Source organism: Electrophorus electricus, chromosome 10, assembly GCF_041902795.1.
Source record: "Electrophorus electricus isolate QZ-2024a chromosome 10, ASM4190279v1, whole genome shotgun sequence".
Classification (NCBI taxonomy): Eukaryota; Metazoa; Chordata; class Actinopteri; order Gymnotiformes; family Gymnotidae; genus Electrophorus; species Electrophorus electricus.
The window spans coordinates 20,401,449-20,429,158 of NC_137506.1; the positions used below are offsets into that span (position 1 = coordinate 20,401,449).

The 27,710-nt window shown below is 42.9% G+C and overlaps 2 protein-coding genes across 5 annotated transcripts; one reads left to right on the forward strand and one right to left on the reverse strand.

The window, feature by feature from the left end:
- The first annotated feature begins 440 nt into the window (after nucleotides 1-440).
- LOC113578401 (putative E3 ubiquitin-protein ligase UBR7) lies at nucleotides 441-4,944 on the forward strand. Of its 2 annotated transcripts, none has more exons than XM_027011625.3 (11): nucleotides 441-711; nucleotides 1,518-1,651; nucleotides 1,827-1,887; nucleotides 2,241-2,336; nucleotides 2,504-2,557; nucleotides 2,663-2,768; nucleotides 2,879-3,024; nucleotides 3,396-3,599; nucleotides 3,840-3,999; nucleotides 4,191-4,252; nucleotides 4,437-4,944. In XM_027011625.3, the coding sequence occupies exons 1-11, from the start codon at nucleotides 445-447 to the stop codon at nucleotides 4,527-4,529; spliced, it is 1,383 nt and encodes a 460-aa protein (XP_026867426.3). In that variant the 5' UTR covers nucleotides 441-444; the 3' UTR covers nucleotides 4,530-4,944. The 2 variants fall into 2 exon arrangements, with proteins under 2 accessions (XP_026867426.3, XP_026867427.3); XM_027011626.3 differs by having other exon boundaries at nucleotides 3,399-3,599.
- A 90-nt stretch (nucleotides 4,945-5,034) lies between these two features.
- Nucleotides 5,035-27,710, reverse strand: LOC113578405 (BTB/POZ domain-containing protein 7-like). 3 transcript variants are annotated; one of them, XM_035533011.2, is made up of 12 exons: nucleotides 27,590-27,710; nucleotides 27,383-27,491; nucleotides 20,049-20,304; nucleotides 17,698-18,882; nucleotides 11,647-11,855; nucleotides 10,986-11,061; nucleotides 10,550-10,710; nucleotides 10,130-10,273; nucleotides 9,717-9,906; nucleotides 9,215-9,393; nucleotides 8,649-9,020; nucleotides 5,035-8,063 (listed from the first exon to the last, which is right to left on the reverse strand). In XM_035533011.2, the coding sequence occupies exons 3-12, from the start codon at nucleotides 20,128-20,130 to the stop codon at nucleotides 7,329-7,331; spliced, it is 3,333 nt and encodes a 1,110-aa protein (XP_035388904.1). In that variant the 5' UTR covers nucleotides 20,131-20,304; nucleotides 27,383-27,491; nucleotides 27,590-27,710; the 3' UTR covers nucleotides 5,035-7,328. The 3 variants fall into 3 exon arrangements, with proteins under 3 accessions (XP_035388904.1, XP_035388903.1, XP_081578243.1); XM_035533010.2 differs by having other exon boundaries at nucleotides 27,383-27,677; XM_081722117.1 differs by lacking the exons at nucleotides 5,035-8,063; nucleotides 8,649-9,020; nucleotides 9,215-9,393 and having other exon boundaries at nucleotides 9,774-9,906; nucleotides 10,103-10,273; nucleotides 27,383-27,677.

A 27,710-nucleotide genomic window follows, 5' to 3' on the forward strand; every position in this document is an offset into this window, starting at 1 on the left:
CTGTTTTTCTCCATAAACCAGTCTCGGTAATGTGACACAAGTACGACTGTTTTATTTTAGGTTTATTACCAATTTGTGGTACAAAATATGTGTTTGCTTGTCTAGTTCGAAAGCCCTGAGGAAAAGTCACACTGCTTGTAACTTCTTGAAATGTTATGTTTATAAAAAAAAAAAAGAATAATTTTATTTCCAGAAACATATCTGTGGGATTCAGCATTCTTTTGTATTTAATTAATTCTACAGGTTTAACTCACTACTGTACTATGTTTAGAAATATACTGCATTATGTTTTATTATCGACCCTGATGAGAGTTATTTTATTATTCCGTGACATATAGAAAAGGTTAACAAAAAAAACCAACCAAACAAAAAAAACGATAGACCTATATCGTTCAGTAATTTATTTCCCGCCAAAAGTCTGTCGCGATACAAACCGGAAATCACATGTTTCGATTTGTTTATAGCCCTGTTGTGTGCTACTGTCTTGCTGTTATCAAGCAACGTGGTAATATTGTTGTGTTGATACGTTTACATACATTATTTTTCAGTGCTCACGAGTGGTTTAACTTTTGTGGGCTGCTCAAAGGGATGGCTGTTAATGAAGGAAAGGAAGATACCGTGTCCTTGGTGGAGAAACAGGAGGAAGATGAAATTCGTGAGGCTATTGCAGTGTTAGCTGGAAGCGACCCCGATAACTGCTCATATCCGCAGGTGAGCGCGAAACGTCTGAATAACCGCAGTAATGTTTCTCTAGTGGCAGTTTCTGACGACACACCACGGAAGAAATCTGTTTTTTATTTTGTGAGCACGATGTAGTAATTTGTCCATACGAGTTAGTTTAGCGTGGTCACGAGATACTCAATAGAGATCATGAAACGAACTCGATTGGCGCACCTTTTTATTACGAGGTTTCGAGTGAATCATTGTGCAGTCGTTTTGATTCACTTAATCACAAAATAGCTGAAATGCATTTGGAGGATGCACTTGACTATTGCTTATATTTTTCTTATTTGCTAAGCATCAAGTGAGAAACCAGGATAAATGCACAATTAGACATTAAAGTGTAGCGTTACAGTATTATTATATGTGAAATATAATCCCAGATGCAGTACTATTTCGGAAGTGTTAGAGACTTGCTTATATTTTCCTCTAACCAGTAGGCCAATGCATAATTTTAACACTCACCAAACAGGTTTTGGTCATGTTCGCCAAACAAGTAATTGTAATTGTTGGAACCCTAACCATAGATTCAAAGAATATGCTATATCCAAAATTGAAATCAGCATTTGAAAATATTTCAAGTAAACTATTCTAAACATTTAAATTATAGTTTTGACCTTGGTACATGTTGACCTACAATGGCACATCATGCCCACAAAATAAAATATTTCTTCAGTGGCCTCTCAGGGACTCTGTAGAACAATAGTAACTATGAAGGTACTGAAATTTTTGTCCTTAAGATTGTGGATTCAGTGTTAGTCAGTGCATGTATCAGTTGTGTTTGTTTTGTATTGCAGGGATATGTTAAAAGACAGGCTGTTTTTGCTTGTAATACTTGTACAACTGAAAGAATGGCGCCAGCTGGAGTCTGCCTCGCCTGTGCTAACAACTGTCATGATGGACATGATGTCTTTGAACTGTACACTAAAAGGTATAGACTGGTAGTAGACTAAAGCACAACCAAGACCTCTCTTTGTAGGGCTGTGATATTACCCGTGTGTTGACCTAAAGCTGCTATTTGCTAATAAAATTAAAGTTTTCTTTAGATAATTTGTTGCTTTGACAATTAGGCCAATTTTTCCATCTTTTTTTCCTCTCCTTTGCAGGAACTTTCGCTGTGATTGTGGGAACAGGACATTTGGCTCATTTAAATGCAAATTGAATCCTGTACGTTTATTGTGGCCATTTCAGTCTCTACAGAAAAATACATCTGTCTAATGTCAGTCTAATGTTAATTAGGCTTCCAGAAATGAATGAATGCATTTTTTTTCTCCCACACCATTACATTCTAATTTACACATAAGTAATGTTTGGAGTGGTGAATTATGATAGAAATAAAGCTATTTATATGAATATTTTACAAATGTAGGGTGTTTCGGTATGTACAATGTTGATCTTTTTGCCTATGAAAAGTATGCACTTTAGTTGTAAAAGTGCTCTATAGAACTTAAATCTTACACATAATGGCATTATTATAATTGGCTCATTTGTTGTGTCTGTGTCTTATTGAATATTCATAGGAAAAAGATATTCAGAACATCAAGAACCTTTATAATCACAATTTCTTTGGTCGCTACTGCTCCTGTGACAGACCTTACCCTGATGATGATGATCAGGTATGGAGCATGACCGTTCTAGAGCAGTCACAGTTCAGTGCTTGGTGAACTTCTGAATAGCCCATTGCTATTTTTAAAATCTTTAATGTGTGAAGGTGGTCCATTGTTAACTTATCTGTTATTGTTTCTGGTCTCCAAATGTTTTCTCTCTGTACTTGCGGTGGAAGGTTGGTGAAGAAATGATTCAGTGTGTTGTGTGCGAAGACTGGTATCACACAAAGGTAGGCAGTTGTACAATCAATATGATTTCTTTTTGTTATGTTAATGGTGTGTGCAGTGCAATTTATTCTTTCAGTGTACGTGTCATATTTGAGTCTCTCTCTCAGCACCTAGGCTGTGCAGTAATGGAGTCAGAGGAGTTACTAGAAATGGTGTGTGAGAGCTGTATGAACAGAGCTCCGTTCCTCTGGACTTATGCCTCTTACTTTGCATGTGGGTAAAATGCGTTCTCGCATACATTTGTGCACGTGTAGAATCAGAGGTGTGTGGGGTTTTTTTTTTTTTTTTTTTTTGGAGACTTCACTAATGAGTGTTTTTTATAGTTCCTCCTGTAAGCCACATGAGCCATTGTAAAGAGGATGAGGATATGAATGTGGTGAAGGGTGAAGGGAAGAAAGCAACACTGCATCCATGCAGGACGGTGCTAGACGAGGCCTCCACAAGCCAAGGCTTTCAAAAGGAAGCAAGGGTGAGAAATCGACCAGTGTATAGAGAAAGTGTAAGACAATAGAGCTGTGGCATCGCTGCACACTCTGCCACTGCTTACGGTTTTGTGGCATTGTGTAGAGGCAGTTGAACAAGTAAAAGTATTATGAAGCTTTCTTCAACAATCAAACTTATCTTGGGGAAAGTATCCTGAGTATTTCCATACATTACAAATCTATTCTCTGCTAGTTGTTTCTTTTGCCAGCAGAGGGTGCAAAATGTGTAAACTAAAGTTATTTCTAATACAGAAATTACTGTACAAATAAAGGCTTGGCATACATGTGACATGGGAGTTGAAACCTCCCCCTAGCATTGAACTTGGGATCTAAACATTAAAATGTATTCTTGCTTTAGCAGCTTATTACTAATGGAATTAAAGCTGAAAGTCATAAGAGGACACATGAAGAGATGGAGAGGCACCCTGCTACGTGCCAGTTTGATATTGCACCTTGTAAACTACAGGAGCTTAAGGACAAAGGCTCGGTGAGAGCCGGGGTGGGTGCAGTGTTTTGGCCCTACTCTTGGCGCAGTGAGCTTTGCAATTGCACACGCTGCAAGGTAGGTTGTTGTACCCATTTAAAGTTAATGCAGAAATCCATTTAAGACACTTTCAATATAAGAGTATCACTGTCCCTTTAGATTGCTAGGAAATTGTGGCTTGTTGACATCAAAATTAAGTCTTATTAAATGAGTTGGAAGCTAAGTTTAAGAAAAGTATTCTGTTTCTAATTTGAATCTATAATAAAATCATGATTTTGCCATATCCTTCCACTTTTTGATCTGAAACGTCTTATTCAGAGAGTGTATGTAGAGGCAGGTGTTCAGTTCCTGCTGGACGAGACAGACACTGTTCTGGCATATGAGAACAAGGGCAGGACACGGGCGCTGTTGGGAGAAGACCTGCTCCTGACCTGCCTCAGCTCCCTGGACCGGGTCCAGCAGCTGGAGCTTATTTACCGTAAGGAGAGCGCATAAACATTGTGATCTAAAGGAAGTAGTTTGCTACTTTGATCACCTAATTCAATCTGTTTAAACAAGCCATTATATAGTAATTTTGTTGGAAAATCTTCCTATGTGGACCATGGTTTTGTTAGTATGTGTTCAGAACAAAAATGCATGGTGGTTTCATTCTGGTTCTGGTGGTTTCAGAGTTCAATGACATGAAAGCTGAACTACATGAGTTTCTTCAGCAGTGTGCTGACCAGGAGAAGGTAAGTAGTTCGAGACCTTTTCAGATTTTAAATGTTTGATTTGAATAATTCCATCATGATGTCGAGGATGTACTTTATCTGGAGAGAATTTGCAAATTTTTATTATTATTTTTTGGCCCCTGACTGAAATGCTGGTGTGTTAACATAATGACTTAAAATAACCGGTTCTTCAATGTGACTGCAGGTGGTGACTGCTGAGGCCATCTGCACCTTTTTTGAAGAGCTTCAGTCTCGTAAAAAGAGACGGTCTAGCCCTGGGCAGTACTACTGCAGTTAAGTCAGTATGGATCATGTTACTCTCATTTCAGTTGTGGAGGAGCTACAATTTCTCTTTTCTGAAGCATTCTAGTAACCACTCATTTGAATGAAGGGGGGGGGGGGTAAAAGCACCTTTTCAGTGACTGCTGCTCCAGAAGAGGCCTTTGTCAGAGTCCAAATTGTTCCTTTGCATTTAATAAGCTGCTTGTTTGTGACTGCATGCCTCTCCCCTTACTAGAGGCACATGCTGAGCTGATTGTAGTGGATGTCCTACAGGAGATGGGCGTGAGGCTGCACGGATGCTCTTTAGCTGGCTAGAGTTTTAAGGTGTTGAAGGTTCTACATATTTTTAATGGGGAGAGTGTGTTTGAAATGACTTAGCAACTGACATGTTTTGCCCAAATGCACTGATTAAATTCAGGCTATGAAACTTTGCTTTGTTTGTTTGTTTTTGTTTGTTTTTTTGCATAAATCAGACAATGTGTAAGTAAGGCTTTAGCTTTAGGAAAACCAACTGAAAGTGGTACTACTGAAGCGGTTTATTTTGAAATTGCTCTCTAGCTGCATGGTTGGTCACTGTTATTTACCCTCTCTGAGGTAACAGTAGAAAAATAGAACCAGTGAAAAATTCAGTTCATTACAAGAAATGCAATAATATATTAAAGTACAAGTACAGTCCACATACTAAAACAACCGTATCAAACCACATGTATAACACCCCGCATCTATGAGGCAATGCAGACAGTTTTGCAACTGACAGATGGACACAGGCTCCTAAGAAGGCTTGCATAGGCTAAAATCAGTTTAGGAAATATGTAGCCTCTGCCAGGTAAGGCACAGACCTTTTGAATGGATGCAAGAATAATCCCTGAAGCCCTCAGATCTCAGGAGTTTTTAAACGTTCAATGTATTATCAAGTGGAGACGAGTGCTTTTTACTGGTTGCTCATGTATATTCACCCGTGCTCTTGTGCTACTGGAGTAAGTCATTGATGAGCAGCGTTTGCCTGCTTAAAGGGCTTTTCTGCAGTACAAATAGATAAAGGCTAGTAATGACTTTTCCAATTAAGTACTGGCATTTTCAAATACACAGCATATTGAAACCCACTTGCACTGATTCACTCAAGCTAGCATTCAGTGATTAGTTACACAGCCAAATGCTGTTGAAGTCATCTGTCTAAAGCAATAACATGCTATGCCATGTATACTTTTAAATTTGAGTGTCACACTTCACCACAAATCTCATGTTGAGCATCAAAAACACATACCTATTCCTCTACTTCCATATTGCAAACATCAGTAATCAACATGCAGTCTAATGAAAAACATACAAGTTTCACTTTAATTACAATGCTGGTAAAAGTTGAAGAGGAGAAACTCCCCCCCACCCCCATTTGGATTTCAAGTGACCTAAAAAGATGATGTCCTTGTAAGAAGACCCTTGTTTCTAGCCATCAGTTGGAGGATGGGGGAAATTAAAAAACAGATGAGTTGTACACTTACTACACTAGGTGGCACTGTAAAGACTGAAATCTGAACAAAGTAGCAACTCAGGCTCACTGCAATGTTTAGTCTGTGTCTTCTACACTACAAATCTACACTGCTAACTAGGAGTTAAATTACGGTGGACTTTAAAAACAAAAAACAAAACAAAACAAAACCCCCCCCCCAAAACTATCATTAAGTCAGTGGAAAATGAGTAATGGCTTGCAATCAGTCCATGGTTTCTGAGTTCAACCCCAGAGCTAAGGCCACTGGCTGTCAGGTGGTGGTGAATTCAAGCATGTTCAGCATGGTCTCTACAGTACCAGGAGTAATTATTCTCAAGGCTGGTGCTAATGTAAATATTGAACAGTCCTGACCGATTGTAGATACTATGAGACCTAAAAATGACATGTTAAAACAGAAACTAAAAATACATCAGTTCCTTGTACACTGGGTTATTCCTCATATCATTCAAAGTGAGAAGTTCACATGTTGCAACCTTCAGATCCCCACTAAGTACTGTTAAACAGCAGGCATATCATTACCATCCACACATGCAATTTCTATGGGAAGCTCAGGAGAAATGATTACTAAAAAAAAAAAAAATCGTACATAGAACACTTCCCAGCACTCACAATATGATCAAGACCATCGGAGGAATATTTCTCCATGTAAAATCCTACTAAATTTTCAACATCTCGTAGTTAAGGATCTTTTGTAGGGGTTTAGAGTTGAACAATCACACAAGCTGCAATCAGTATGGTTTTTGAAGATAATCTTTATGCAAGCTGTCTGAAGCTACTTTATTTTACAATGAAAAGGACCAGGACCAAAAAGCTCCGAAATGAATAACTGCCATTTAACTATCTGTCCAAACTACGTGGTATATTATTTAACCAATCTGCTATGAGAAATGACCCACAGCAAGCAAAACAGAATTGATACATTTCTGATGTACTGACTGCAGCAATAGTAAGTTCTTTACTGGGCTGTTCTAATTGCTATAGTTTTTTTTTATTTATTTTTTTTAGTTTTTTTTTTTTTATATATATATATCAGATAAATGACAATACATATATCAAAGATGACATTGACTGTATATGTTAATCTAAGATCTGATTTGATGATAATATTTAATGGTGAAGGATAAAAAAAATAAAATAAAATTAATCCTTAACTAGCTCATGCTGAAAATTCACAACGTTCTCAAAGGATGAAGCCCATTTTGGGCACTCTCATATACAGTGTCCATAATCAGTCATCACTGAAGGGAGATTTGGCAACCTGCATAATGACCTTGGACCTTGTTGTAATTCCCTTTTTCATTTGCTCATTTAAAGTGCAGATTTCTTATACTGGTACTCTGGCTTGTTGGGTGATCTATGATCTCGGCTTGCCTCCGTTTCTTCACTACTATTTCTGTGGTTCCCAAGTCCACCAGAGGGATCCCTCATGCCTCCAGTCCCGTCTGAGGGAGGGCTGTAGTCCTCATATGGGTCAGCACCTCCCCTTGAAGGCACAAGACGACCTGTCAGGTCTGAGTCCGTTAATAAGCGTCCAACGGGCACAAGAGCACCCCCTACTGATGGTCCTCCGGAAGACGTCTGGGCCATGTCCAGCCTTTGACCCAAAACGTCCAAGTGAAAGGAGTCAGCCAGCTGCCCCAGCCTGTCCTGGGAGTGTCCCGACAGGGGAGTGTCATGGAGACATGAGATGGGCAAGCTGTTGAACGTACCTCTGCGGTGGTTATACAAGTCTGGGCCTGTGTAGGGGCCCTGCGGAGGATGGCTAGCTGCAGGTGTGTCGGGATGACTGGAAAAGTCATAAAGGTCTGGATACTCACACTGAGGTTCTGGTTTGGGAGCGTGTCTCTTACAGGGCAGGTGAGCGAGGGAGCGTCTCCCGCTGGGGCAAGGCCCAGTCGGGTAGTGGGGGACCGAGGAAGCCATGCAGGGAAGAGGACGAGGATGAAGAGGGAGTTCCTGAGCCTCGCTGTGCTCTGACAGGGTCATGGCAGACACCCCGAGGGCGATGTCCGGCATATAATCACTCATCAATGGCTCCAAACTCTGAAAAGACACACCTAATTATGTACGATCATGACTTCCACATATAAATTGTGTACCTCCATGCAACTTCAGGAGCAGACAAATTTCAATCAAAGCTCGTTTGCCCGCCCATTCGTTTTCTGGGGAAAAACATTCAGAAGTAGTTTAATTTGATCTCCTTTTAATATTTTTTTTAAATTTAAAAATAACCTTATCTTATCTAAATCAAAATTGTCATTTTAATTTCTTAGTCATTAGTAATGAATTTCACACATTTAAATGCATTTGATAAATAAAATGCGAAAGTACAGGAAAAGCACTGCAATTTGTCTGATTCCAAACATGAATGAGAAATTGCTTTATAAATCACCTAAAGCATATTTTGCAGTTATATGCAAAGTTTTTGCATATATATTTTATATATACAAAGTTTGTATATATGCATCATATGGGATTTTTTATTACACAATTTATATTATTCATTATACAATTCAATAATTCAGTCGTGATTGGTTAAAATCCTGTCAGTCTGAAAAAGCAAGAAATTGGCAAATCCTAAACAAAGCGACCCTGCTGGAGATGCATGCTGGTCTACGTGACACTCACCCCACATGACTCTGGTGGCAGGGCTTGGCCCAGGCCCTGCGTGGAGCCATAGTCCTGGGCCTGGCTGGGTCGGGGCCCGGAAGAAGCCCCCGGCCGGAGCAGTGTGTGGTTACAGGGGTAAGAGAAGGAGCGGGAGGGGGGCGGCATGGGCACCCTTGGCCTCCAGCCAACCCTGACCTGGGCCTGGCCAGGGGGGTGGTATGGGGGAGGCGGTGGGGGGAGAGGGGGGTTAAACGCTCCAAGGGTCTCCATCTCTGTGAACATGCTGTCCATAGCAGGGGAGCTGTTCACTCGGCAGCGGCCAGCCGTTCTCAGACTGAGGAGGGGACTCTCATCCCCGAACCGCTCCTCCGGGAAGAACTTGTGTGGGTTCTGTCGGGACGGACAGTGTAAGGAAAGGTCAAGTTATGTACAGAGTCGAACATTGTTGATCTTTTGTATCATATGTCAAAAGCTGTATAGATTATAGGTGGTTTTATTCACGTTCGATTCTTAGCTGTCAACAGAAGGACTAGGTTAATCATGTGTGGTAGTGTTGTCATACGTCAGTGCTCTGGTGCTCTGACCTGCAGTAGCTCTGCAGCACCGTCGGGCAGGCCGAATTCTCGTAGCACACGCAGCTGTAGCACGTAGCTGACCGTGGCTCCCTCGCCGCAGTTCAGGGCGTATGCCCTCTGCACCTGCTCAGTGTGCCTCAACTCCTGCAGTCGGGCCATCATCTCTCTCACCACCGCCAGCCGTGGCACTGGTACACACATGCACGCACATGCACAGTAGGAGGACAAGAAATTGGCTCTTAAAAATATCCTCCCCTACAGTCAAGGATAGGATGTTCATAATTTTCACATGGAGGTTTTAAAACACACACACTCTTTTCACATCATTCTGTGGCCCTCACTCATCGGCTACATGACTCTATAGCTCTCAGGTCTATAGTGTCCCTCATCTCTACACCTGACAAATCATCAGATCCTGAGTTCAATCCCATAAACTACTATGGCAAACATTCCGAGGACAAAGCACTGTCCAAATCAAATGCTCGGGTAATGACCTGGGTCTGACTCTCACCTGGTATCTCATTGGCCACGACAGAGGGGGCAGTGGCCTGGCTGCTTGTGATTTGCTGATGATTTATGACATGGCAGCACTGGGGGACCGCATTATTGACCATGTACAGGGTGTCAGGCACGTTCGACATGCGCACCATTCTCAGCCGCACCAGATCAGTCTGTTCCACCATCATCTCCTCCAGGACCGACTACACACACACACACACACACACACACACACACACACACACACACATACACACACATACACACACACATACACATACACACACACATACACACACACATACACACACACTTACACTTTGTACAGATCATACTCACAAACTCCTGTGCAGTGCTTTCATTTGAAACACTTGTTAGGCAGATAATAGGTTTACTAACCAGTTATTAGGTAGCCAAAAGCCCTACCTTTGCCTCCTCCACGTAGGGCGAGAAAAGGCGTGGGCGCACATAGATGCCCGTGTTCTTCTGCCTTAGCCAGGCGTTGGCCTTGCCACCCTCTGCCGTGGGCAGCATGTCGGACGGAGGAGTGCTGATCAGACCACGCTTCATCTGAGGCAGACACGGATATCTCAGTCAACGTGGCAAACATGACCTCACTCAGGAAAAAACACACCCTCATTCAGCCATCACTGACTGGCTGTGTGTGTGAGTGTGAGTGTGTGAGTGAGAGCCAGTGAGAGAGAGAGTGTGTATGAAATTATTAAGGTAATTTAGGGACATGTTTGGTACCAGAACTGTGATGAGCCTTGTCAGTAAGATCTTGTAGCAAATGACATCCAAATTCACCATATATGCAAACCCACACGTACACATGCGCACACTCACTGCGTCAGTCAGGACGTCACTGCTAGCTGGAAGTATGTGCTCCATACGGACATAAAGCAACACAGGAGACAGAATCTCCTTCAGCTCCTCCACATCCAGATCTCTCCTCTTCACCCCACGTTTATTCACACTGTGAGCTGTGCCACTCAGCAGGTTGGGCTCTGCCCCCCCCACACACACACAGAAAACGTGGGCAAACAATGAATTACCCCAATATAAATGTTCTGCAATGTATTTCAATGCTGTAGTCATGCAGTATGTGCATTATATGCATGTTGAGCTTTAATGTGAACTATCTGCATCTTAACTCCATTGTAATGGGGTACATCTCTGTGATTGGGGCTGTTTTACAGAGTCTACGAGGGCTTTTATCTGAGGGAGAAATATGCAAAGAAGTTGGCGGGGGGGGGGGGATGGCTGGGAACAGCAATCTCACCTCGGTCAGCCATCCTCCTAATGAGCTGGTGCTCACCCCACTTTATCACATACTTCAGGATGTCCTGTTCGCTGGCCTGTGAAAGAGAGGCTGTGGTGAGGCGGGGAGACAGTGAGACAGAGCACAGTAATATCAATCATGTACAAAGACGGGCGAGGAAGATGGGTCAGCAGGAAGGCTTTGTCTGTCTGCTTGGAGAACCTGTCTCCTTTCCTGCTTTAACTAATTTGAGTGGCCATGTGACCAAAAAAAAAAATTTTAAAAAGTGTGTACCTAAACTCCTTTTACTGGTGTGGGTGTGTGTGCGTGCACACGTGTGCGCAAGCTCGCGTACACACGCCTGTGCTCATGACTCCTTAGGTCCAGTTTAATGTGCAACAATATTTGGTATAGGCTCACAGGTGAAGTAATCACATAGCTCCTCCACGTACAACTCTGATTAATTACTAAAGCAGTGGAGAGTGAATCATCAGGTCAGTCTGTTAAACATGAGCAGAACGACTAGCCCTAGTAAATTCAGCTACACAGAAGACAGATAAAAAGACAACAGATGCCATGAATAGCTAATAAGAGCGTGACTAAAGCAGGCAAGTACAATGTGCCCACAGGGATGTTATTAATGGGAGAACGTTTACTTTGATCAGCGTGTAAGCAACCACACCTGTAGGTAATCTGACTGGATGGTGGTGACAAGCTGATCCTTGGTCAGCTCATAGAGCACTTCGGAGGTCATGACCTGGCTGAACTCCTCACACAGGAAGTGCATGGCCTGCCTGTGGACCCACTTCGAGCCATATGGCTGGGAGCTCCACTTCAGAATTGAGACCAGGGACTCCAGAGAGATGCTGTCCACAATTATGTCTTCACAGCCTAGAGAGAGAGCAAGTTACAAACAGAGAGAGTACGAAGGAATTTGAGTCCAAAAAAAGCACTGATGTCAGCAGCTGTGGAAAGTACTGTCTATACTCTGTGTCTGCAGTGGTTTTCTCCTTCTTAAAAGGCTGTATTTCCCCTGTTTGCAGTGTTCTGAGGTTTGCCTCCTGCATACATGAACTGTGCAGGGCAGAAGGGAAAAACTCTGCCCTGCTCTGCTCTGCTGCAGACACTCAGCAGTGCACGCCTACAACTGAACACCAGCCAAATCCCTCAGGGAGGCCGTAGACGCCGAACGTGGCCAGCGCCAACCCCAGCGGAATCTAGGTCTTTTTTCAAGGGCTTTTTTCAAAGGCGGAAGCTCAGTCCCCTGCTCTCGACATCACACCTGCACCAAACCACACACAAACATGCAGAAACGTACCACGGACTTGAGGGCCCATCCTGTGCACTGGCAGAGCACTCCACTAAGCCCCACCACCTAGTCTTCTGACCCCACTGCCCAGGTTGCACATACCACAGTAACATGTCCTGCTTCATCTCCACACCATCCAGGCTGTACGTCTCAGTGCACTGCCTCCCCATTCCAGGGCCCCGTTCTCCACGTAGAGTAAATACTGGGGCAGCGAGAAGAGTACACTGCTGGGTGAATACTAATATTTGAGCTTCAACTAGAGATACTGGAGTATGTGAAACTACATAAGCCATCAGATGGTGTAGAAAAATTATAAAGCAATAAAGCAGCTGCAGGGACACAAGAGCCATTTCTGTCTGCCCCCTTTCCTTCTTCGCTCCATCTCTCTCCCTCCCTCTGTGCAAGTCTTGCTTAATGCACAGAAGCACAAAGAGGAAGTTTTCTGGTATTATAAAAGTGATGTGGGGGGATTAGTGGGGCATCAGCCGGCAGGAGTAAAGCTGTGCTTTTAATATGTCAGCTTCCTGGTCCCAGCTGGAAACAGGATTTGGGGCGGGAATGAGAGCATGGCAGTATCGCCCCCTTCAGGGGATTTTCAGCTTCACCGCAGCCCTCTCATAGCTCATCACGCCTCTTCTCTGATTCCACTTTTAATAGCAGAGGTTTCTACTGAAAAACCCCACTTCTGCAATTCCCGAGCAAAGTGAAACAGCATCAAAAAAAATACAGAGGACATGATTTAGACGTGGATGATCTGGAACCAGACATACAGTCCATGGTGCTTAAAGCACAACGCATTTCTGAATAACCAAACATGTGGTACATTTCAACTCAATCTTAAGCCCCAAAATATACCACAAAAATGACCTTTCATGCACAGCATTTTGGCAAATGAACAAACATGACACACGTGAAGACTTATTGTTAGTTCCTGCTTAGGCAGAGGCTTTTCTGCTCACGCGCAGTCCTTAGTGTAGAGGAAGGCTTTAGTGTCCTCAGGAGGCCATTCAGGTTGAGAAAGGTAAATTAAGGCTTGGCTTTATGGCGACTAAACAGGCAATGGGGAAGTGGACGCCTTCTGCTGCTCTCCCTCCATCCCTCCCTCCTTCACATAACCTCCCTGTACATATATTCCCTTTTGCAACATATTCTGATAAAAGCAAATATGCATTATTGAATAGATGAACCGAATCATTTTTTCCCCAATTAAATATCTAAATATTTAATCATTATTCCCTTGGTCCTTGACTTAACCAGCACACGCACGCACACACGCACGCACACGCGCACGCACGCACACACGCACGCACGCACACGCACGCACGCACGCACACACACACGCACATCAACCGTTGACAGATACTGAAAAAAGAGAGCCAAGCAACTGTCACTTTCAAATCCCTTTGCAGATCTGACAGTTGATTTGTCAGTTTTGGTCCTCTCAGCTAAGCAAGTGAAAGTGTGGCTTCCATAAGAGAAACAGACACTGAAGCCCCAAAGCCTCTGCTATCTAACAGAAATTTGAAAATTCACTGACTCATGTGCTGCTACACAATGGACACCGGAAGACAAAATGTCACTGAAATATTTAAATGAAAGTCAAACCAGGTGCAACCTGGTGCATTGCGTAACCAGTCAGTGAACACTTTTTATATTAGTCTGGAGGTTTTGTAGTGATTTAAGATGTGGAAACCTTCTTATAATCTAATGAAAAAAAATACTTACATGTAATTTAAAGACAAAACAAGATCAATACATAATTCCTTTAACTGATCGGTTTTCCTCTAGCTACCTTTTGACTCACTCCCCAAGTATATTATTTTAGTCTGTAATAAAACAGATTTGATGCAACTGAAAAAGACTCAGAAAACAAATGCACTGAAAGAACTGGGAAACAAACAATTCGAAAGACCTTTGCACCAGGGAGAGGAGTGATGGGGTGGCATCTGAGAGATTAATACCTCCAACAACTCAGTCACATCAGGCTGCACTGGTAGGCAATGACTGAGTGCCAACTCAAGTACAGGATGTGGTGCAGCTCTGACATGAGGAACAGTGCTGGATAAGGGTGCATGCAGAAATCCTGTCTGAATCATCACAACACTTCAATGAATCATATACACCATGGATATTGTGCAGTGGTGAAACCATGCTCTGTGTGCCACAAGCTCACAGGGCATGGCACATGCAGTGGAGGAAGTCTGAACGGATTTTGCTTCTGTTACATGAAGTCGCTCTTGGAAACCACAAACAGTTGGATCGTTTTTCCTTTGCACAAACTGACGTGAGAATAGACACTGACGAGCGGCTTTTCATTAAGCCAAAAAGCTGCTATAATGGCACGACAGCAGGTGATAATTGGGTCTTGGGTTTTTATTCAACCTGCTGGACAGGCGTTTGTCCATCGGCAATAAAATAAAAACCAAACCACAGACGCCTGGGAAAACCCCTGCCTGTGTGCCGAAACCTCATTTCCTCTCATCATCTTCTAGATCAAAGTTCACAAGGGTGCAACGAGGGGAGGTAAAGAAAGATGCAGGCATAACTCCGGGCGCATCCTTTCAGCTTCAAATAATCAAAATTTGACTTATGCCAATCAAATGGAAGCAATCTTTCAAGGATAGAACATAAGATAACCAAGACAATATTCCCTACATTTATTCAGAGCATATATTAATAACTCAGTGCTGTCAAGAGCTAAATATCTTCAAGAAATGTTGTTTCACATGCAATCGTCAAGCATGGCTGTTACCCAAGGATGTTGTTCTCTTCCTCACAGGATACACTCAAGTGTGTTTTTATGGCCCTGTTGAAGGAAACATCTGAAGGAAATGTTAGCATCCTCCATTCATCTCCATTGGTGCTGTTTGGAAATGCTTCCAGATCATGAGGAGAGGAAGGGGAGACATGTGGCAGAAAAAACAAAAACCACCATGATTTAACTACTGTATAACAGGCATGGATGTAGCTTAGTATTTTAAGTAATAAAAGTATCTTCAAACGTAAAGTGCATTTTTTTCTTTAACATCAGTTCACAACTGCAATGCAGCTAGAAAGACTAAATATTTCTGCTTCAGTAAATCTATAACTAATTTTAGAGTTAAAAAAGACTTTGATGATCTCTAAAATCCCTTTTCTGACAGCAGTTTACGATGTGTAAACCAAGCTTATGTAGCCCGGTATAAAAAACTACCCACGATAGTACCCATAGTGACGGAAAATCTTTGGTTATATTAAGCAAGCTATCTGGCTAAGGAAAACAATTCTGCTTTCACTCGCATGCATTTATTTACAAAAACAATGTTGCGTGCATGAACAGCAACATAACTTTGTCTCTTTAAGGAACTTGGATAACTTTATTGTCTCTGTAAGGAAATTTGTCCCAGACAACGACAGTTCTGCAGCTACAAATATACCGCACACACTTCAATACAGACATATTAACTAGTTTATTCCTACGCTGTTCGTCAAATACCATTTCCAAAACCCTAAGCATCTCACATCCCTTCGTTATTTAAGCAATTAATTGACAGTGGACTGTATTGATTAGTTTTATGCAAAAACTGCAGTGTTGATGGGGCAGCCCCTCAAAAGAGAGCAAAGTAAATGAAGCGGTGGTAAAACCGGTAATTGAGAAAAACATTTGCTGCAGAGGATGTTTGGAGTTAGGGTGCGATATTAAAGGGGGGGGGGGGGGGGAGACATACATGTTTTGTTATGCTAGTATTAGCAGGTACTGCTGGCAGATATGTTCATGAAGATGTGTGGGTGCAAGGGAGGAAGCGATGCTGGAACCACAGTGCAGTATGTTTTAAAGCCAAAAACACAGCAGAACATGGATTGAAATATATACATCTGACAGGTGCACTTGCAGTCACATGGCCACAGATGAAACATGTATCCAATCCAGGACGTACATAATTGGCAGAAAAAGACTTGGATCCGCGTGTTCATACTACATAGAAAAAAAAAACAAATCTGATGTGCGTCATGACAGACTACAAACATATACTGTAAAATGTATAAAACAAACATAGAAAATGCATATATATATATATATACACAGTGTTGCACTGTTCTGGTTTATGAGAGCTACAAAAAGCAAGGTTTTTCTTTTGTGTTTTTGCATTTGTTTCTTGTCTCTCAAGTAAAGAATTAAAAAAAAAAATCCAAGTTAATGCTTTAGCAATATTCCTAATTGTAATGTAATATGTAATGGATTGGGTTGAATGGGTACAATATTGAAATGTTCTGTCTCTCATTTGAAATCAGAATGGCCATGCAGTAGTCCATCCTGAAGTCCAGCCCAACAACTCTCCTGGCCAGGGATGGACCCTTTCAAATCAGCACTGATGGCAGCTGATCTCTTACTTTTAGCAAGTTTAGTAAATTTACCCTTTTCTCTGCCAAACTGCTAAAGCTGGAAAACATCCAAGAAATGTCCATTTTAATAATACAAGATTAAAACTGCAAAATATAAACACAGTTAGTGAGAATATGTTTAGTTTCGGTGGCTGGCCAAAAACAGGAGGGAGAATGTAGGTCTGTGGCATATTTACAGACAAAGGCCTACCAAACACTCCAAAGGCTCACAAGTGATAAAATGGGATCAACAATGGCACAAACTCCCTATGCCTCATCAATGAAACAACTCCATCTTCTCTCGTTCTCTATAAAAAAGGCTTACACACTGAAAGGGAGACAAAGGTAAACCAGAATTAGAGAAAATGAGGGTTTCTAACGCTCCTGGACCTGTACAGGTCAAGCTTGAGGAAACAGCAAGCCAACAGAAACTAGAAGAGGGAAATTATTGAGCAGTGGAAAGAAAGGCAGAGATGATGAGAATACCTTTAGCTATGGAAAAGTGTGAAAAATACTGTCCAATAAACAGAACATTTGAATGTGTACAAAAAGTCACATCAAAACAAAGAAGGAAATATGTAAATGTTAGAGGCGTAAAAGGAGCTTTTCCCCCACTTCAAGCCCCAACACGGCTCCAAGCGCAGGCTTTCAAATCCTCATTATCTCATGTCAGTCTGCAAAAACTATTCCCTGCATCGAGCCACAGAACATGCAGTCTCGTAATGGCCCAGTGGAACCAAGCTCTTTTCGAATAGAGTTCTTAACTCTTCTTTAGGAAACACTGAGTTTTGCTTCGATTTCTGCTGCTCAAACTTCAGTCCTCATTGCCTACCCCTTTGGATAAAACTATTCAAAAGCAGGACCTAAACCTCCCTAAGCTCCCTGGCTATACAGCCTGAAGGAGTTATAATTTTCAAATGGAAAAATAAATCTTGCTGTATGATCAGTGTCATTTATGTGCTGACACAATTTTAGTGAGGCTTTCCTTTATGGCATAATTGGGTGTGTATGCATGTATGCATGCATGCATGCATGTGTATGAATATGGAGGAGCAACTTTACCTTGAGCCAACATACTGAACTCCAGGAAGAGGGCGATGTGATACAGCTCCATGGCTTCTTCGGTGCGCATAGACACGGTGGGCTTGGCAGTGTTACTGGCTGCTGTCAGGCCCTGCGCTTCACTCAGGCTGCCTGCGGAGGCGCTGCTGTGCAGCACCAGGGCCAGGTCCACGGCGTCTGTGTACATGCAGTGCAGGATGACGCGTGCGTACTTGCGTGGGATGATGGATTCGTCCAGCACAATGCGCGTGGGTGTTTGAAGCGCCCGCTCAGTCATCTCCTCCCCAGTCCGGATACGCCGCTGGAGAAGGTTCCGGAAGAATGGCGAGCGTGCCGAAAGAACAGCCTTGTGGGCCCTCAGGTCCTCCTCAGCACACGGCGAGCAGGCAGCGCTACTGTTCACCATGGTGCCCCCTGCCACACCCCCTCCGCTGATAAGCCCCACCCCATCATAAGCTTCCGCCATCTCGGGCTCAGATCGGAAGCTGAGGACGGAGTCATAGTAGCACATGTAGTTGAATAGTGCCCTCATGTCATCCTCCAGGGGATTGGGCGTGCCGAACTCCTCACTCAGCTGCCGAAGGATGTCCATGTTCCTTAGGCGTGTTTCTGGTTCGCCATCACCCACGCCCCTCCCACCACCCAGCTCACCCGTGTACAGGAAGTGCAGCAGGGCAGAGAACAGCGCCACGTCCATACCCGCTGTGCCCACATCGAGCAGCACCTCCGCCCCGCCGTAGCCTGGCGCTGTGCCCGCCGAGGACGACAGTAGGTTCTTAAAGAAGGGGCAGCGTGCAGCCAGAACGGCCCTGTGAGCGGCGAAGCAGGCACCGTGGAAGACCAGGTCCACGTCGGTGCAGTGCTTGTGCTGGAACAGGGCGGCCATGTCGGCACGCAGTGTCGCCGCCTCGGGCCGGGCCAGGCCAGCCGCCAGGCTCAGCTCTTTGAGGGCAGCCGTGCCCTCATACTCCTCCACGAGGGCATTGGCATCGCGCACGTCCCAGCCCGAGAGCAGCTCGCGCATGTGGCGTGCGTGGTCGGCCGAGCGGCCTGCCCGGCGGCGGCGGATGAGCCGCCTCTTGAGTGTGGCCAGGCCTGAGGTCCTCTTCTTGCGGTCAGGCGGCCGCTCCAGGCTGTGCAGCTTGGGCTCCCAGGCGTAGCCCTGTTGGGAGTACAGTGACGTGCCTGACAGAGAGACAGGAAGGACAACACCAGCTTCAGCAAGAAACCTGCAAGTTAGCTTTTTTTTTTTTTTAATCTTCTGCACGAGTTTCTAAGAATTTTGCTTCGAAACTCAGAATCTCAGCTACAAGTCCTTTCAAACATCTCTAGCCATTGAGTCTGCAGGAGTACATTCTCCTGGACTGAGCTGACCTGATAACGAGGTGCTTCCAAAAAAAGCAGGCAGCTCCTGCAGGCTTCAGCATTACATTAGCCAACTCCTTCTCCTAATGGTTCCAGTGACACTCTGTTAATCACAGTCTGCAAGCCTCATTTCACTGGTAATTGAACTGCGTTTTCCACTGTGGGGAATTAAAAATCATTACAGAAGTGCCAGCAAATGTCACAGGCCAGGGTTAATCATCTGAGTGCTTCAAAGTTCTGCAGTCAGATGCCTTGATTTGGATGTTCCATTTGAGGACAACCCATAGGTAAGAAGGTTTGAATTTTGTGGAGGGCACTAATGCTACTATAAAGAATATTTGTAGATCTACTCTTTAAGGAACAGGTGGATCAATATCAATATTAGTGCGCAAACTTGCTTAATTAAGAAAGTACACATGCACTCAGTGGCACATGTGCATACATGATTTATGGAAATGCTGAAATCTTGGAAATTGAACACATACTCCAAAACCATATGGCATAATTAACAGTGATGTGAATTTGACTTTATGCCACTTTCTGAAATGTGACAGTTCATCATTATCTTAAGGTTGCACAACATTTTTGCATGATAATATTACATTTCACAATAACAATATGCATAGCCTGTCCATAAGCAGAAGGAAACTAGAGAATGTAAAGAAATTCAGTGTTAGCAGACCCCTTAGCTCTAGCTGGCGCATTCCTGCTTTCTGAACTCCACTGGCCAGCCCCTGAACCAAATCTTCTTCTTGTAGATTTTGACTGTTTATTCACTCATCACATGACTCCCTTATTTGATCAGCAAGGGAGAGTCTGTGACAGTGTACCCTGTTTAGAGACACTGTCTTTAAATAGTGTGGAGAAATATGCAATTTACTACCATTATAGTCTGACGCTGCTCACAAGCGGCATCTCCAATGGATAAAAATGGAATTTGTACATTGTGTTAGCAGGAATACCAGCTGCATCATTCAAGTACTCACCAATGAAGGTTTGCTGTGTCTGTGCATTTCCACCAAAGCGTGGGGAGCATGAGTGGGGGTAACTAGAGGCGCTGGCTCCCATCTTCTTCCTCCCTCTTGCTTGTCACTTCTTCACTTCCACCCGTGCGGCGGCCCTTGTCCCGTCATCTTTACGGCCCAGCGAGGCTCTCCCTTCCTCAGCTGCCCACTCTGCCCACTCTGCCGACCTCTGCCTGAGTGGAACTCACTCTGGAAACCAAGGCCCAAACTGCCATGCCTTTGGCAAGAGAGAGGGAGAGCAGCAAGCTACTGTTTTAAATTAATCACGGTTTTGACTGGTTCAATAAGATAAGGTAAGGTAAAAGGTGGTGCGCTCACTTGCATTACTGAGTAACTACTTCAGTCTGGTATCAGTGGAACTGGTCGAGATGAGTCTCAATTAATGGGACCTAATTTAATTACTAGTAATCAATAACTAATTGACCAACTGGTATTCAGTGAAAATGTGTTATTATGTCATCAATACGAAGGTGGGGTTTTGTCCATTGCATCATCCCAGTATGCAAGAGATTCAATGACATCACAATATATAAAATCAATTTGCTCTCTGAATGCATGAAGACCAAAAACAACAACAAAAAAACAAACAAACAAACAAAAAAAAACAGCAACTTGTTTTTTTTCATAAAGGACTTGTATATCGATTTAATACAACCTTGAAATCTTTCCATTAAATGAACTGAATGACTGTCCCGTCAGCCAATGAACATTTCCGTACTAATCCTCATTTTCTGTTTTGATATCCTAAGTGCGTAAGTGGTTCTTGAGGCTGAATGTTTGGCGCAATAGGTTTAGTCATCACTGATAGACCTTTGATCAGGTTCCTGAAGAGCTCAGCAAAGACCAACATCTTCCTACTGTGGTGATTTGTCTATCTGCGTCCCTGAAACAGGAACAGCTGGTCTTTTCCAAGGTTACATCACACAGCGTTAAGTGAAACCACACTCAATCAAATTGCCCCTAGCGCATCCAGCCACAGTGCTTTCTGTAGTTCACAGGTCAGCTCCATGTCTGGGCTTAAATCCAGTGGTGAGTTCCCACAGAGGAGAGTACAGCCTGGTTCCTCCCACTGGCAGGCCTCACATGCTTCAGAATCCATATGTGGGCCTCTGTATTCCCAGACTGGCACAGCTGTGGCACAAACTTGGCTATTAAAACCGACTTGTTCTAAAATGTAGTTTAAAAGGACTAAAAAGGTGAGCTTTAAAGATTGGCTTCCACATAGTGACAAGCCTGTAGCTTATATAGCCTAATACTTTCCATATAGCCCTATATTTAATTCAATAACCCGTAGTTTTAACCAGTGCTGAGTGGTTTGTCTAGCAGTGGATAAGATGGCATAGTGAATTAAACCGTTAGAAACTGGAAAAATTTAGTGAGTGTAATTTATGAAAGGAAACTTTGTTGAGAAGGTATTAACAAAATGTGTTACGTCAGATGATCAAGGCAAATGCAGTGGCTGTTTGCCAAAATGCTTTTACTTACGTGGGTGTAAATGTTTATTTCTCCATCATGCGAATAGTAATTAATGCAAATAGTACACTTAGCTATCCAAGTTCACACTTTAGAAAATACAGCTAAAAGGGTCCATGAATGACATGAGGTTCAATGTCACCATCCAGCGCTCAATTAACTGGTCAACAGTAACAAAGAGAGGGACAGGCCAACAGAAGCTTGCATTACGAAACACCAAAGAATAAGGATGAATTTCAGAAATCCAGTATTGACCACTAAAGTGATCTCATAACTGCAATGATAATTCAGAGACAATTCAACTCATTCTTCTGGGAATGAAAGTCACTTGTTCTAACATTTGGTTCTGCCGGCATTTTGCTAACCTCAACAGCCACAATCAGAACTAGGTCAAGGACAATGGTGAAGGCTAACGTACGTATTGTAAGCAGTAAATTTCCAAAGCATTCTGATTTAGTACTACATGCACATTAAATCCTTCATCACTTATGACGTGCATTTGTTACTCCTAGATTTATAATTACAATTCTACAACTTGCATACCTCATTTTTATTTAACCTTTATTTATCCTGTTTTGTCCGTTTCACACACAAAGGTATGTCTTATGTTTCAGGTGGCATGAAATGTCACACAACACACACACAATCTTTAGTGGAACTATAGTGAGGCACTGATGTTCAGGAAGCTCTGTTTTAGTTCAGGCTGGTATTCATGTAAAGTTCCTCCTTCTCATGTGTATCCGAGTGCGTGGGTGGGTGTGTATGGGTGCTGTGACAGATCTGCTCAATCGCACAACCCCTCAAAAGCTTTTCCCCAGTGCTCAGTCACTGCTCAGACCCAATCCCCCACACTAAATCATATCTACTCTCCTCACACACACCAAGGCCTGTATACCTCAACAAAACGGCATGTGCATGCAGGGGTGCAGAGATGAAAGGGTCAGTTATGACTTATTGTTAAAAGTGAACAAACCTCTGCAGTGAATGCAGCTATTGTAACCAGCTTTGGGCAGAAGGGCGAGTGGGTGCAGTGATAGTGGGCTGCTGAGGCTGGATAACGGGTGACTAATAGAAGTAGACAGTGCCAGGCCACAACTGAAGGTCTGAGCCTGGTCTGGGTGTAACCACACGTTTGGCCCCCCCCCCCCCAACCACATGCATCCGCACCTTGCTTTGTACTTGAATATTTCAAATGCTTGAAAATGGCTAAGCAACAAAGAAGAATGAAGTCAGTTTCAATCACTGAAAGATCTTCTCAATAAAGCATAAGCATACCCCAAATCCTTATTATTTCTGTGTGATGCATACATTAGCGATACCAGAGTAATACACTGACATGCCCAATTTACATAAATGACTTGGCTTAAAATCACACCATGCTGACTTATATCATGGATTCAAAACATGCAAAAGGGTCCTTATCTACACGCTGCATATACAAGGACTCAGACTCATCGTTGACTGAAAATGTGAGTAACAGGGTACACAGCATCTCCTGACCATAACGAAGTGAACATATGGATACAAACACTTCAAGCAATGACTTGTGAATTCACTTAGGGACAGTCAAATCTGCCATTTTGATATTTTAAAGGACTTTACACTCAAACCTTATTAAAATTGTTTCCCTCTCATTTATAATTGCTCACACTCCAACCTTGATTACAGTTGTTGCACAGAAAAACTTACTTTGTAGCTCATCATGGCCTTAAACACAGTCCAACAGTGCATTCATTTAAACCCTCCAAAACCCTGATAAATAGCCTTTTTGAACACAGAAAAAAATGGCAGTGCAGTCACTATACTGGTGGGATTTCTTAAGGTATTTTAGGTTTATCCAGAATGGGTTTTAAATAACAGCAGGCTTTAACATCAGCATACAAGTTTTTTTATTTTTAGAACTAATTGCAATTACCACTGTTTATATCTTTTTTTTTTTTTTTAATTCTGCATGAATTATGTCAATAAAAGCAGGTTGTCACTCACACCCCAGTAGAACATCTCAAGACAGACATGGCTCATATTACAAATATTTGGAAACAGCGATTTTAGTAAGGCATGAAATTAAAAAGTAGTGAACATATTCTTTTTACTTTCATATATTCCTTAAGAATTTGTACCCATTTTGTACTCACAGCATTGTGGTTCTTTAACACATCAGAACAAGGAGCAATAATGACTTGCATTCATCAATTAATCATTTAAATGTGAGCCAGAGACTACTCAAAGTGAAACATAAGCTTCGTATTCATATAGAAACCCCATTGAACCAGATGAGTTGTGTATGCACCTGGGATTGGAAAACTTAACTTTACACAACTTTGATTAGCCTACAATATGCTTGACTAATGAAGTAATAGAAACCAGCATCTCAGAGTGCCAAAGTCACCAAAACTGAGCGTTTTTCAAGCCACTAAGGACACAGGGAGGAGATTTACCACTCGCACTCGATTTAAGCTCGCACATAAATCTGTATGCCACAGTAGATGGGTTTGTGTGAAGAGGGACTGGTTGAACTGAAGGAGGTTCTCTTATACTCTTCTTGCAACCTCCACTGTGGCAGTGCGTTTCACTGTGCCACTGCCGTGACAACACGTGCCAGAGGCCTCAGCCAAATCCCCGGGAGCGAGTATGTAAGCGTCGAGGCACGCACCCAAACAGTTGGCCCCATATCAGGCCACCGTCAGCATAAGTGCTCAGCTCGCCAGGCAGATAAGGGGCTGCTGAGGAGCGCGCTGCACCACATTCCCTAGCCTGGAGACCCCACATCCAGTTCTGCACCCACACCCAGTCCCAGCGCAGAGGTGAAAACAGAGAGTTCCACTACCCTCAGGCTCAGACACTGATGCCTCGGCCTCTGACAAATGACATGAGTGCACAATCAGGCTGCTCCACAGCATTACACCAAGAGCTAGTGGAAACAATTAAGCCCTGCAGTGTCTGTATTTTCATCTACAGTTTTCTGGTTTTGTCATTCAGGACATTAAATTTATTGTAGTTGTAAATCGTGGCATCTGGACTTTCTAATGGTAGTAAAATTACAATCCTGCAAGCATTTTGTCACTCATCTGTTCAAACTGATGATGCTCACAAAAGGTCTTCAAAATAATATTTCTAGTTCAGTCACCTTAACTTTCTACTATTGAATATTAACCAATATGATAATATGGCACCATATCATATAATATGACCTGCCTAATTCAATCTATTGTTGCTGGTGTTAATATTTCTTTTTTCAGCAGGGAGACTGCAGTGTCCATAGGTTTGCATGTTTCTTCACCAAACACTAACTAGCAGACAACAGCCATACATTTCCCAGAGGCGAAAGTACAATTTGCAGCAAAGTCAACACTTTCAGACACAAATACTAATGAATGGCAGCTGGCATGGGCTTCGGTGGGGTGTTGGCACTACTGAAGCCAAGAGGTCAAAAGGGTGGGTGGAATAGCACCATGAGCCCATGCAAAAAACAAACAAATAAAAACCATGAACAGTAAGGTGAGCAAAGAATGAATAAATGACTAGGCTAAACAGTGAAATAGATGCAACATATAACAATACCCTAAATTGGCAAAAAACTTTGAGAATCTGCTAAATATATTAATTATTGCCAACAAGTGACATTCATTCTGTCATGATATTCTGTTTGTACAGTTAACTAAGACATAAATCAAACTTGAGGTCTTATGATGCACAAACTACAGGAAGTTTTCTGATTATGAGTCTCAATCAGTCTGTGGTTGAACTACAGCAAAAGCTCTCTCTCTATCTGATGCAAAACAGATAAATGCTCCAAGCTTATCACATGCATGATCTTCAAATGGATTTCCAAATAAGTCCATCTGCTCAGAATTCAAAGGAATTTCAGACAAACCCCCCCCCCCCCCACCAACCACGCATGTGTCTCAGACATATGCGAGACACAAGGAGTGGGTCTGCATGCTGACTACCACTCCGTTGTGCTCATGCCTGAGCTGAGTCTAAACAAAGTCATGCAAGTGGGAGGGAACGCTGGTGGGAAGCAGAGCAAGACACAGTTTAGAGGACTTTTGTCTCCTGTATTAAAATGCACTGCCAGTTGGATTTTGAGTATCAGTAGGCATGTGTAAATGCTCAGGCAAATTTAACATCTAACAAAAGAACCTCTCCTTTTGCTTTTTTTTTTTTTTTTTTTAACCAATAAGCTTTCTGTTAATAAATATTTTTTGTTGTCTGAAGAAAAAGAACAGAAGTTTAGCTACTGATTCTTGAATACAAGCATGCACTGTTCACATACTGGTCACACTGACCTTTTAAATCACTAACCACCACCAAAGAAAGAAAAAGGTACCTTCCAAGAAGGAAGTAGATAAATAGAAGCTAATTCATGGGTTATAAATACAACACCTCACCAGCTAAACTGGAAGTTACATGGCTCTCATCCTCTAAAGTCTACCGAGACATTAAGGGGAGCTTCTTAACACCTGAGGTAGAATGCTAAATAAGAAGTAGCAAAATTAAGTAGCCTGTGAAACTGTAACTGAACGGTGAGTTTATCAGCAAAACACTCCTTCAAGACTCCTTATCTACAGAGGATATTCATTCTGAGACCAAAAAGCCCAGTGCAGCCTGTGTGACATTAACACTGTGTGGGGGTGCTTCCCTCAAGGTCACTCCCATTTTCAAAACCAGCATGTATGTGGGATGAGGCAGCCTAAAGAATACATCACAAGACAGACGGAGGCAGGCACAAAGAGGACACTGGGCCAACCAAAGAAATAGTGTGGTGCGTGGGGGGTCGGTTCACAGTCCTCCAATGCAAGGCATTAGTGTAAAGGTTAGCGCCATCAGCCAGAATTACAAGCACTTGGCTCTCTCTCATGACGTGCCATATTTTTGCCAGTCTCTGTTGTTTTTTTTTTTACTCATATGCCCTCTACACGGGACAGTATTGAGATTACTTTGTATTCCGCGATAAAGCGTCATACGCTTAAAATAAATTATAATAATGGCAACTTTGTTCACTATTAGTCGCATGGCATTGTTAATAAGATCATTACATGGCAGGATCTTCTTAAGTTCGCGCGGACCATCCATCCGTGTATTGACATACAAAGCAAAACCAAAAGGAAATCTGTTCCCATCCGAAATCTAGGGTGAGCGGTGCCAGTGCTTTTCACTGCATTCAAAATATTGTACACGGAAAAGTGGACGATAAACGAGGGTACGAGCCACTGCCATAAAACAACAGGTCAAAGCATCTGCACACAATGACTGGTTATCTGCTTGCTTGATTGCGAGTGCAAACAGGATGCACGGTTTAATCCACGGCGCAATGCCTTCGGCAGGCTATCGGGACACTTCTGTCAAAATCGTAGAGTCCGCAACTCGTAATTATAAAGGGGGGAGGGGGGGGGCGACATCGCCGCAATGTATAACGACGACATACTTCCCGTTTTTGCAGTTAGAGGATTAGCACAGACATAGCGTGCCGAATCTCATGGGAATTGTGCACCCAGGATTGCTTTGTTTGCACGGGCACGGTCTTTCTGAAGCGATATGTCAGCGCTGCATGCCTGACAATCTGCACATTCTTGCAGCTCGCACGCTGAACGGCACATGGAGCTGAGGAGACCGTGCTAACGATGAACAAGATCCAGCAGCAAATGACTAAACCCAATCACGAAACCCGAGCTATACAAAAAAGGAGCATCGTGAAACAAAAAGCTGATGTATTTTGCTTGGGTCGAGACTGCACGGTTCAAGAAACGAGAAAAGAATGAGCTAACCTAGCTAAATAAGCTGCAAATAAAAGTTCGCTAAAAAAGAGGACCGTAGCTTACCTTTTCAACTCAGAATCATATTTCTTCTCTCACTGATCCAGCGCACTGAATCGTCTTGAACCGCAACACCCGAGCGTCTTCGCTGCCTGTGGCTATGAAGTTTGTATTCCTTTCGAGAAACACAAAGCATCTAGTTAGCTAACTAGTTCGGGTACCCTTGACAAACCTGATAGCGATCAAAAATCTTACAATCACTTAAAAACTGACTTTTCTACTTGTTTGCCCCTAAAAGCAAATGCATTTTGAACGAAGTTGGAGGATTTTTGAGCAAAGCTTCCGACGCCTGCTTTGGTCGTTGTGGCCTATCACGAATGACGTTATGAGGTCG

Bases quoted from the DNA above. Each gene is read 5' to 3' on its own strand.
- LOC113578401 (XM_027011625.3), top strand. From the start codon at position 445: ATGTTTCGATTTGTTTATAGCCCTGTTGTGTGCTACTGTCTTGCTGTT. The intron at 712-1,517 runs GTGAGCGCGAAA...TTTGTATTGCAG, and splicing joins ATAACTGCTCATATCCGCAG to GGATATGTTAAAAGACAGGC. The intron at 3,025-3,395 runs GTGAGAAATCGA...TTCTTGCTTTAG, and splicing joins GCTTTCAAAAGGAAGCAAGG to CAGCTTATTACTAATGGAAT.
- LOC113578405 (XM_035533011.2), bottom strand. From the start codon at position 20,130: ATGGGAGCCAGCGCCTCTAGTTACCCCCACTCATGCTCCCCACGCTTT. The intron at 18,883-20,048 runs GTGAGTACTTGA...TCTCTCTGTCAG, and splicing joins GACACAGCAAACCTTCATTG to GCACGTCACTGTACTCCCAA. The intron at 10,274-10,549 runs GTGAGTGTGCGC...TGTCTGCCTCAG, and splicing joins GTGACGTCCTGACTGACGCA to ATGAAGCGTGGTCTGATCAG.